Source organism: Cetorhinus maximus, chromosome 9, assembly GCF_964194155.1.
Source record: "Cetorhinus maximus chromosome 9, sCetMax3.hap1.1, whole genome shotgun sequence".
NCBI lineage: Eukaryota > Metazoa > Chordata > Chondrichthyes > Lamniformes > Cetorhinidae > Cetorhinus > Cetorhinus maximus.
Window position 1 is genome coordinate 26,514,496 of NC_135887.1, and position 12,107 is coordinate 26,526,602.

A 12,107-nucleotide genomic window follows, 5' to 3' on the forward strand; every position below is an offset into this window, starting at 1 on the left:
CCCCCAGTGAGAGTCAGCACCTTCAGGAACTGTCCCCCAGTGAGAGTGAGCACCTTCAGGAACTGCCCCCCAGTGAGAGTCAGCACCTTCAGGAACTGTCCCCCAGTGAGAGTCAGCACCTTCAGGAACTGTCCCCCAGTGAGAGTCAGCACCTTCAGGAACTGTCCCCCAGTGAGAGTCAGCACCTTCAGGAACTGCCCCCTAGTGAGAGTCAGCACCTTCAGGAACTGTCCCCCAGTGAGAGTCAGCACCTTCAGGAACTATCCCCCAGTGAGAGTCAGCACCTTCAGGAACTGCCCCCCAGTGAGAGTCCGCACCTTCAGGAACTGCCCCCCAGTGAGAGTCAGCACCTTCAGGAACTGTCCCCCAGTGAGAGTCAGCACCTTCAGGAACTGTCCCCCAGTGAGAGTCAGCACCTTCAGGAACTGCCCCCCAGTGAGAGTCAGCACCTTCAGGAACTGACCCCCAGTGAGAGTCAGCACCTTCAGGAACTGTCCCCCAGTGAGAGTCAGCACCTTCAGGAACTGCCCCCCAGTGAGAGTCAGCACCTTCAGGAACTGTCCCCCAGTGAGAGTCAGCACCTTCAGGAACTGTCCCCCAGTGAGAGTCAGCACCTTCAGGAACTGTCCCCCAGTGAGAGTCAGCACCTTCAGGGACTGTCCCCCAGTGAGAGTCAGCACCTTCAGGGACTGTCCCCCAGTGAGAGTCAGCACTTTCAGGAACTGCCCCCCAGTGAGTGTCAGCACCTTCAGGAACTGTCCCCCAGAGAGAGTCAGCACCTTCAGGAACTGTCCCCCAGTGAGAGTCAGCACCTTCAGGAACTGTCCCCCAGTGAGAGTCAGCACCTTCAGGAACTGTCCCCCAGTGAGAGTCAGCACCTTCATGAATTTTCCCCCAGTGAGAGTCAGCACCTTCAGGAACTGCCCCCCCAGTGAGAGTCAGCACCTTCAGGAACTGCCCCCCAGTGAGAGTCAGCACCTTCAGGAACTGCCCCCCAGTGAGAGTCAGCACCTTCAGGAACTGTCTCCCAGTGAGAGTCAGCACCTTCAGGAACTGTCTCCCAGTGAGAGTCAGCACCTTCAGGAACTGTCCCCCAGTGAGAGTCAGCACCTTCAGGAACTGTCCCCCAATGAGAGTCAGCACCTTCATGGGATGAGTAGATTTCCAGTGTATTTGGCAAAATGTGAAACAGGAAATTCTGACATTGGATAGGAAGAGAACGTGGTCAGTTCTGGGAGGGAGTTTGATCTTTGAAATCTGCGTTTTCTGCTTCTGAACTTCTGTGCTTCTCTGGCATTGTTTGAGGTGGTGTCGATTTATAACATTTCCTGTTTTAACTTTGACTAGGTCCATGACCTTCTGAACCCTCAGATCCCTGACTCACTTCCTCTCCGCTGGCGTAAAGACAGGGGGTTCCATGTGGAAAATCTTCGCACTGTGAAGTTTGATAATCTTGATGGAATCCTGGCTGTCATTGGAGAAGGTGATCTGTGTGTCGTATATCATTGTGACAAAGAATCCATTGAGATAGACCTCTGGACCACCATTCTACAGAACAAACTAATTCCACTGCCCCAGTCTCTCCCCATAGCCCTGCATCAATCCCAAACTAATCCCATTGACCCGCTCTTACCCCATAGCCCTATACCAATCCCAAACTAATCCCACTGACCTGCTCTCACCCCATAGCCCTATACCAATCCCAAACTAATCCCACTGACCCACCCTCACCCCATAGCCCTATACCAATCCCAAACTAATCCCACTGATCCACTCTCACCCCATAGCCCTATACCAATCCAAAACTAATCCCACTGTCACACTCTCCATAACCCTGTATCAATTCCAAACCAATCCCACTGCCCCACTCTCTCACATTAGCCCTGTATCAATCCCAAACTAATCTCACTCTCCTGCTATCTCCCCATATCCCTGTATCAATCCAAATGATCCTACTTCTCAACTCTCTCCCCATTATCCTTAATCGATCCCAAACTAATCCCACTGACCCACTCTCTCCCCATACCCTGTATCAATCCAAACTAATCTGACTGTCCCGCTCTCTCCCCTTCATGCTATATCTATCCCAAACTAATCCCACTGGCCCCTCTCGCTCCCCATAGTCCTGTATCAATCCTAATTTAATCCCACTGTCCTGCTCTCACTCCATAGCTCTGTATAAATCTTGAACTAACCCCACTGCCCAACTCTCTCCCCATCGCCCTGCATCAATCCCAAACTAATCCCACGGCCCTGCTCTCTCCCCATAGTCCTGTATGAATCTCAAACTAATCCCCCTACCCCACTCTCTCCCCATAGCCCTGTATCATTACCAAACTAATCCCACTGCCCCACTCTCTCCCATTAGCCCTGTATCAATCCCGAACTAATCCCACTCCCCTGCTATCTCCCTATATCAATCCAAATTATCCTACTTCCCCACTCTCTCTCCATGATTCTTAATCAATCCCAAACTAATCCCGCTGCCCTGCTCTCTCCCCATAGCCCTGTATGAATCCCAAACTAATCCCACTACCCTGCTCTCCCCATAGCCTTGTATCAATCCCAAAATAATCCTACTGTCCTACTCTCTCTCCATAACTCTGTATCAATCTCAATCTAATCCCACTGCTCTGCTCTCTCCTAATAGCCCTATAAAAGTCCCAAACTAATCCCACTGTCCCACTTTCTCCCCATTCCCCTGTATGAATCCGAAACTAAGACCACAGCCTTGATTTCTCTCCATAGTTCTGTGTTAATCCCTAACTTCAGCTGATAAGTGACAAGTAACATTCACGCCACACAAGTGCCAAGAAATGACCATCTCCAAGAGAATCTAACCATCGCCCTTGATGTTCAACGGCATTACCATCACTGAATCCCCCACTAACAACATCCTGGGGGTTACCATTGACCAGAAACTGAACTGGACTAGTCATATAAATACTGTGGCTACAAGAGCAGGACAGAGGCTAGGAATCCTGCAGTGAGTAACTCACCTCCTGACTCCCCAAAGCCTGTCCACCATCTACAAGGTACAAGTCAGGAGTGTGATGGAATACTCCCCACTTGCCTGGTTGAGTGCAGCTCCCACAACACTCAAGAAGTTCAACACTGTCCAGGACAAAGCAGCCCACTTGATTGGCACCCCATCCAAAAACATTCACTCCCTCCACCACCAACGCATAGTAGCGGCAGTGTGTACCATTTACAAGATGTACTGTAGAAACCTTCCAAACCCAGGACCACTACCATCTAGAAGGACAAGGGAAGCAGATAGATGGGAACACCACCACCTGGAAGTTCCCCTCCAAGTCACTAACCATCCTGACTTGGAAATATATCGCCATTCCTTCACTGTCGCTGGGTCAAAATCCTGGAACTCCCTCTCTAACAGCACTGTGGGTGTACCTACACCACATGGACTGCAGCGGTTCAAGAAGGCAGCTCATCACCACCTTCTTAAGGGCAACTAGGGATGGGCAATAAATGCAACTCCAGCCAGCGAAGCCTACATCCTCGGAATGGTTAAATAAAAACTGATCCCACTGCCTTGCTCTTTATTCTGAGCTCTGTGCTGGGAGCATGGACACTCTGAACACTGGGACTGAGGCTTTATGTTGAAGTTGCTCTGATATTAACGAGACCTACCTGTGTTTTTGTTCTCAGGGATGAGAAACAGACAAACCTCAGCTCACTGCCTGAACAGTGAGTCCAGCCGGAGTCACTGCATCCTGACTGTCGAAATCGGGATTGGGCCGGTGAGGAGTGGGGTGGGAAGGGCAGGGGTGGAGTGGGGAGGGCAGGGGTGGAGTGGGGAGGGATGGAGAGAGGAAGAGTGGGATAGGGAGGGATGGGGAGGGGAGGAGTGGGATAGGGAGGGGAAGAATGGGATAGGGAGGGATGGAGAGGGGTGGAGTGGGATAGGGAGGGGAGGGGTGGAGTGGGATAGGGAGGGATGGGGAGGGGAGGAGTGGGATAGGGAGGGATGGGGATAGGGAGGAGTGGGATAGGGAGGGTTGGGGAGGGGAGGTGTGGGATAGGGAGGGGAAGAATGGGATAGGGAGGGATGGAGGGGGAGGAGTGGGATAGGGAGGGGAGGAGTGGGATAGGGAGGGATGGGGAGTGGAGGAGTGCGATAGGGAGGGATGGAGAGGGGAGGAGTGGGATAGAGAGGGTTGGGGAGGGGAGGAGTGGGATAGGGAGGGATGGGGAGGGGAGGAGTGGAAAAGGGAGGGTTGGGGAGGGGAGGAGTGGGAAAGGGAGGGATGGGGAGGGGAGGAGTGGAGTGGGGAAGTGTTGCAAGTGAGGTTCACTGCCCTCCCCTCAGTAAGTTCAGACACTCATAGCCCAGGACTTTCTGAACTTAGTCACCATCTTGTAGTAATAAAGGGCTAGTCTCTCTCTCTCCGTCTGTGCTGAGGGCTAGGGAGACCTTTCCCAACCGCACTCCGTCCGTTCCCTAACTGGCAATTCCCCAAAACTGCTCCTCACCAGTCTGGCTGCTGTGTCCTGCTCCATGACTGTCCCCCTGCAGTTACAACAGTCAAGGTATCATTACAGGGGCCTCTTTAAAGGAGGAAGTAATGAGGGAGCAGTGATTAGTGGAGTGACCCTGACTCTCAACACTCTCCACCATCCCTGAAGGCTGAGTCAGTGTGTTAAGCCTGATGAGGACCAACTTTGGCTGTGATGCTTCTGATTGTCAAATAGCCAGCAGAGACTTGCACCTGAAGAATAGGCAGTGGGGGCGGGGCTGGGATATCAGAGAATTAGGGTATGAGGGTGTTGGTGTGCAGAGTTGGGGGGTGGGGAACGCAGTGGGGGGTGCAGTGAAATAGTGAGAGTAGCAGATGTTCCTGTGAGAGTCAGGAAGAGTTAACATGTTGCTCCGGTAACTGCAGAGGCTGCAACGCCTGTGACACATGTGCAGCAACAGCAACAAACCTTGCTCAGAGATCGATCAGACAGTGCTGCGTCTAATATGATTGAAAGTCAATCATTGAATGAATACTGCTGCCCATTTTAACCGAGACAAACAGAATGGGAATCTTACAACATCTACCGCAATGAGCTTTATTTTGCTGCCACATATTTTCACTCATTCCTGTTTCTTTTTGCACCTCCCCGCCCCATGAAATCAGTCTAAGTGAACCCAGTATGGAAAGCAGCAACACTAACTATGTGTTTATCTGGCCAGGGTACCAAGACCTTCAGTGTCTTTTCATATTTAGCACTATCTGTGATAATGCTTTGAAGCAAAGTTTATGCTTCAAAGCATAAAAAATTCATTTCAAATTGCACTTCTGAAGATTCTGTTATCATCGTTGGGCATCTTAGATGAGGTTATCCTTGGTCAGGTTTGATAGAGGCTGCTGGAGGCAAGGCTGTTGGTCAACTTTACCTTTTATTGAACATTCTACTAACTGTACAGTACAGGCTTAGCACAAGGCTTCACATAGTACCATCTCTCAGCATACTCTGTTGTCATGTGGTCTTACATCACTAATGATGAAGACTGTCTATTTACATATTTAGCATTAACTCTTATAGTACAAAGTGGAGGCAGGGAGTTGAGGTGAAAGATGGCAAAGTGGAGTTGAGACAACAACCAGATCAACCATGATCTTATTGAATGGCAGAGCAGCTTCAAAGGGCTGAATGGCCTATGCCTGCTCCTAAGTCCAATGTTCCCAGACATTTGCCCCAAATATACAAGGAGTGAGAGAGACATGAGTGCTCAGGATAGGGGTTGGTGTGGGGGGTCAGTGTAGGGGGTCGGGACGGGGGTCAGTGTGGGGGGTCGGGACAGGGGTTGGCATGGGGGGTCGGTGTGGGGGGTCGGGACGGGGGTCAGTGTGGGGGGTCGGGACAGGGGTTGGCATGGGGGGTCGGTGTGGGGGGTCGGGATGGAGGTCAGTGTGGGGGGGGGTCAGGGCAGGGGTTGGCATGGGGGGTCGGTGTGGGGGGTCGGGACGGGGGTCAGTGTTGGGGGGGTCGGTGTGGGGGGGTTGGAACGGGGGTCGGTGTGGGGGGTTGGGACGGGGGTCAGTGTTGGGGGGGTCAGGGCAGGGGTCGGTGTGGGGGGGTTGGAACGGGGGTCGGTGTAGGGGGTTGGGACGGGGGTCGGTGTGGGGGGTTGGGAGGGGGGTCGGTGTGGGGGGTTGGGACGGGGGTCGGTGTGGGGGGTCGGGACGGGGATCGGTGTCGGGGGTCGGTGAGGGTTGGGGGTCGGGACGGGGATCGGTGTCGGGGGTCGATGAGGGTCCTGGGTGAGGTCGGGAAGGGGCTGGGCTGGGGGTAACCACCAATGATGTCTGTGTCTCTGGTGGACCTGGTGCCAGTGGAGTGCACAATGCCCGATTGACAGACAGATCCAGTATTGAATCAGTGGGATTCTGTGCAGGTGGATCCCAGAAACGGCTCCAACTCCTCCAAATGGGGAAAGCTGCGATTTGTCGACCTGGCTGGCAGTGAAAGGGTTAAAGAGACAGGAGCATCAGACAAAACGCTTATGGAAGCAACGGCCATCAACCGCAGTCTGCTAGCACTGGGTAAGAACATGAGCAGTGCCACCTACACATAGGGATGCACTTAACTTTGCCTATTTAAGCAAACCTCTAACATCAGGTTCGAAAGACTCAATGTGCTAAGTACAGAATGGGTTAATATTGAACTGGTCTCCCTGTTCCACAGGGAATTGCATCATGGCACTGGTCGATCCCAAGAGGAACAATCACATCCCCTACAGAGACAGCAAACTCACCAAACTGCTGGCAGACTGCCTAGGGGGCAACGGAGTCTGTTTAATGGTAAAAATCTCTTTTGACCTGGTCTCCAGTTCTAACACTCACTGTTACACAGGAACTTGCTGCACCTCTGTTTCTCCCTCTCTCTGCCTTTGACTCTGGCACTCCCTCCCCAACAATGAAATAACTCTGTTTCCTGTTCAATTATAGATTGCTTGTGTCTCTCCCTCACCTCTCAGCCTCATGGACACCATGAACACATTGCGATTTGCAAGTAGGGCTCGGAAGATAAGGAACAAGCCTGCAGTGTGCATGGTAAATACAGCTTTAGATATCGGTCTGGCGGGGGGAGGGCACATGGACAGCAGCCCAGGTGTGGAAGGCGGAGCCACCAGCTGCTCTGGGATGAGAACTATAGAAAAGTTATGGCACAGAAAGAGGCCATTCAGCCCATCGTGTCTGTGCTGGCCTCTAATAAGTTGTGTGTAGTCATTTAGACCCAGAAGGAAACCATGTGGCAGTGATGTAAGATGAACACACGTGTATCTGATGCTGTCTTCACTCAGTCTAACAAGCAGGAGACTGAATGTAAAAACTGTGTCAGTCACTATCTGAACCACCTAGAACAGGGGCTTGACTGGTTTGGCTCAATCAGCTGAGGTGAGAGATGGAGTTACATTGGCTTCAGTGACCTTCACATTCAGCCAGAATCCTGTTCCTAATCGGTGGACAGAGCTGGGGTCTGCACGTCTGACTCCGCTTAGGACCTCCCAACATTCAAATGTTCGTGTCTGACACTCACAGAAGGGAAGCCGATCACTGATGTTTCAGAGGGTACATTTATCATAGTGAAATCAGCACCTTAAGGGGAGGAAAGAAATGAACTCTGAGCTTTTGTGGTGACAGGATGCAAAGGATAAAGTGATTAGAAGCTTGCAGCAAGACGCCAAAGAGCTCTGTGCAGAGAATGCATTCCTGTGGCGGCCCTTCCAGCTTCTGTCACCCGGCACTGCGTGTCCAGGACACAACACAAGACTCCATCAATCCACAAACAGTGAGTGAGATTCAGCAAAACCTACAGGCTGAGAGTGATTAATGTTAAAGCAGCTGCATTCGGCACCAGACCTGCGGATTGCCGGGTCCTCAATGTTTTTATTCCCTGGGGCCACTGCACAATTGAGATAATTTACAGAATTCTGTTTCATAATTTACCATAGTGAGTCATAATTGCAAGTTCAGTAGCAGAATTTCTACACTATCACAGCAAATATTAATTGGTGACAGGACAGCGTAGAGGGAGCTTTACTATGTACCTAACTCTGTGTTGTACCTGTCCTGGGAGTGTTTGATGGGGACAGTGTAGAGGGAGCTTTACTATGTACCTAACTCTGTGTTGTACCTGTCCTGGGAGTGTTTGATGGGGACAGTGTAGAGGGAGCTTTACTCTGTATCTAACCCCGTGCTGTACCTGTCCTGGGAGCGTTTGATGGGGACAGTGTAGAGGGAGCTTTACTCTGTATCTAACCCCGTGCTGTACCTGTCCTGGGAGTGTTTGATGGGGACAGTGTAGAGGGAGCTTTACTCTGTATCTAACCCCGTGCTGTACCTGCCCTGGGAGCGTTTGATGGGGACGGTGTAGAGGGAGCTTTACTCTGTATCTAACCCTGTGCTGTACCTGCCCTGGGAATGTTTAATGGGGACAGTGTAGAGGGAGCTTTACTCTGTATCTAACCCTGTGTTGTACCTGCCCTGGGAATGTTTAATGGGGACAGTGCAGAGGGAGCTTTACTATGTATCTAACCCCATGCTGTACCTGTCCTGGGAGTGTTTGATGGGGACAGTGTAGAGGGAGCTTTACTATGTATCTAACCCCGTACTGTACCTGTCCTGGGAGTGTTTGATGGGGACAGTGTAGAGGGAGCTTTACTCTGTATCTAACCCCGTGCTGTACCTGTCCTGGGAGTGTTTGATGGGGACAGTGTAGAGGGAGCTTTACTCTGTGTCTAACCCTGTGCTGTACCTGTCCTGGGTGTGTTTGATGGGGACAGTGTAGAGGGAGCTTTACTCTGTATCTAACCCCGTACTGTACCTGTCCTGGGAGTGTTTGATGGGGACAGTGTAGAGGGAGCTTTACTCTGTTTATAGCTTGTTTACATTATGTAAAATTGCTGAGTTTTTCTTATAGATTTGACTGTAACAGAAACCGGGGAGAGAAGGGGTTTTTCTCTACTGCCGTCATCAGAAGACTCTCTGTACTGGATGCTGCAGGAATTTCTGTGGGAGAATGAGAGCCTGAGGTTTGTAAAACAAGAATGTGAATTGTGCAGCATTGGAGAGGGAAGCACCCCGAAGGATGTCCATCCAGCTTTATACGAGCAGAGAATTTGGACTTATTGCATATTCTTTCAAAGATCTAGCACAGGCACGATGGGCCAAGTGGCCTCCACCTGAGCTGTATGATTCAATGATAATTGGGATGGATTAATCCAAGCGCAAGGAGCTCATGGATTTCTTTGGACTGTCTCGATCTTAGTGACAATCAGCTGCCTCTGCTGCTTCCATCCACAGGGGTCTGTGCTGGGGCCCCAACTTCATACGATTTACATCAATGACTTAGATGAGGGCAGTGAAGACATGGTAGTTAAATTGCAGATGACACAAAGATAGGTAGGAAAGTATGTTGTGAAGAGGACATAAGGAGTTTGGAGACAGATATAGATAAGTTGAGTGAGGGGCAAAAATCTGGCAGATGGAGTATAATGTGGGAAAAAGCAGAATATTACTTAAATGGAGAACGACTGCAGAATTCTGAAGTGGAAAGGGATCTAGGTGCTCCAGTACACGAGTCACAAAAAAGTTAGTACGCAGGTGCTGCAAGTAATCATGGCGGCTAATGGAATGCTATCTTTATTATGAGAGGATTATGAGAGGAATTGAACATAAAAGTAAGGCTCTGAAGAAGGGTCATACGGACTCGAAACGTTAACTCTGTTTCTCTCTCCACAGATGCTGTCAGACCTGCTGAGTTTTTCCAGCGTTTTCTGTTTTCATTTCAGATTTCCAGCATCCGTAGTATTTTGCTTTTATAAAAGTAAGGATGTTATGCTTCAGTTATACAGGTGAGACTGCATCTCCAATACTGTGTGCAGTTTTGGTCTCCTTAATCAAGGAAGGATGTAAATGCATTGGAGGCGGTTAAAGGACGTTTACTAGATTGATACCTGGAATGGGTGTGTTGTCTTATGAGGATAGGCTGGGCAGACCAGGCTTGTTTCCACTGGAGTTTAGAAGAGTGAGGGGTGTTTTGACTGAAGAATATAAGATCCTGAACAGTCTCGAGAAGGTAGACGTGGAAATGATGTTTCCTCTTGTGGGTGAGTCCAGAACTAGGGGGCACTGTTTTAAAATTAGGGGTTGCCCTTTTAGGACAGAGATGAGGAGAAATTCTTTCTCTGACGGTTGTGCAACTTTGGAATTCTCTGCGTCAGAAGGTGGTGGAGGCGGGGTCATTGAATATTTTTAAGGCAGAGGTAGATAGATTCTTGTTAGACAAGGGAATCAAAGGTTATTGGGGGTAGATGGGAACGTAGAACTCAAAACAAACAGATCAGCCATGATCTTATTGAATGGCACAGCAGGCTCAAGGGGCCGAATGGCCTACTCCTGCTTCTTTTCCTATGTTTGTATTCTCCCTTTCATTAGCTCACCTGACCAAACTCCCTTTCATTCTCCTCCCAGCACTATCCCTGAGCTCACATCTTTCTCTAGTTTCTCTCTGATCTCCCCTCATGCCGTCTCTGAGCCACCTCCTGTTCCCTTGATCCTATTCCCACTAAACTGCTGATCACCCAACTTCCTCTCCTGCTCCCCACGTTACCCGATATTAGTGACGAGTTTCTCTCTTCAGATGTTGTCCGTCTCTCCTTTAAATCTGTCGTCATCACCCCTCTGCTCAAAAACCAACACTTGACCCCATCGTCCTTGCAAACTCCCATCCCATCTCCCAGCTCCATTTCTGCCACAGTCCTTGAAAGTGTCGTCACCTCCCAAATCCATTCCCAACATTCCTGGAACTCCGTGTTTAATCGCTCCAATCAGGCTTCCACCCTGTCTCAGTCCCGAAACTGCTCTTAGCAAAGTCACAAATGACATCCTTTGTGACTGTGACAAAGGTAAATTTTTGCTCCTCGTCCTTCTTGGCTGGTCTGCAGCCTTTGACACAGTCACCACACCATCTTCCTCCAACACCTCTCCACCATCGTCCAGCTGGATGGGATTGCTCTCGCCTGGGTCCATTCTTGTCTAACCATAGCCAGAGAGTCACTTGTAATGGCTTCTCTTCCTGTCCCTGCACCGTTACCTCTAGGGTACCCCAAGGATCTATCCATGGCCCCGCCTATTTCTCACCTACATGCTGCTCCTCGGTGACATCATCAGTTTTCACCTGTATCAATACGCAGCTTGACCTCACCCCCACCTCTCTCAATCCCTCCACTGTCTCTAAATTATCAGACTGCTTATCTGACATCCAGTACTGGACGAGCAGAAATTTCCTCCAGTTAAAGTCATTGCCTTTGGTCCCCCATCACAAACTCTGTTCATTAGTCGCTGACTCCATCCCTCTCACTGGCAACTGCTTGAGGCTGAACCAGACCTAGCATAATTTTGGTGTTATATTTGACCCCGAGATGAACTTCTGGCCACATATCTGCGCTACCAGTAAGACTGCACATTTCCACCACTGTAACGTCTCCCAACTTCATCCCTGTCTCAGTTCATCTGTAGCTGAAACCCTCATCCATTCAAAGGGGGAGATGGTGAAGTTGAGGTAGAAGATCAGCTATAGATTGATTGAATGGCAAAGCTGGTCCAAAGGGCTGAATGGGCTACTCTTGCTCCTACTTCTTCCGTTCGTGTGCCTTTGTTACCTCTAGACTTGACTATTCCAATGCACTCCTGATCTTCCACATTCTACCCTCTATAACCTGAGATCATCCAAAAGTCTGCTGCCCTTGTCCTGAATCACACCAAGTCTCCTTCATCCCTCACTCCCTGTGCTCTCCAGCCAATACTGACTCCTGGTTCAGCAATGCCTTGATTTTAAAGTCATCATCCTTGTTTTCAAATTCCTCCATGGCCTAGCCCGTTCCTTTCTCTGTAATCACCTCCAACCCCACAAACCTTTCAGATATCCACTAATTCTGGCTTCTTGAGAATCCCCGCTTTCCATCGCACCACCATTGACAGCCATGCTCAACTGTTGAGGCCCTAAGCTCTGGAATTCTCTCTTAAATCTCTCTACTTATGTCTTCTCCTGTAAGGCGCTCCTTAAAACAGCCTCTTGGACCAAGATCACCT

The 12,107-nt window shown here is 50.1% G+C and overlaps 1 protein-coding gene across 1 annotated transcript in view; it reads left to right on the forward strand.

Annotated features, from left to right (window-relative positions):
• LOC144684508 (kinesin-like protein KIF12) overlaps positions 1-12,107 on the forward strand; it is a 28,553-nt gene that overhangs the window by 11,179 nt on the left and 5,267 nt on the right. Inside the window, exons 7-13 of the mRNA XM_078548350.1 lie at positions 1,348-1,483; positions 3,670-3,761; positions 6,407-6,554; positions 6,697-6,812; positions 6,960-7,064; positions 7,656-7,803; positions 8,935-9,046. Coding sequence (XP_078404476.1) covers positions 1,348-1,483; positions 3,670-3,761; positions 6,407-6,554; positions 6,697-6,812; positions 6,960-7,064; positions 7,656-7,803; positions 8,935-9,046 — 857 coding nt within the window. The remainder of the gene's footprint in view (positions 1-1,347; positions 1,484-3,669; positions 3,762-6,406; positions 6,555-6,696; positions 6,813-6,959; positions 7,065-7,655; positions 7,804-8,934; positions 9,047-12,107) is intronic.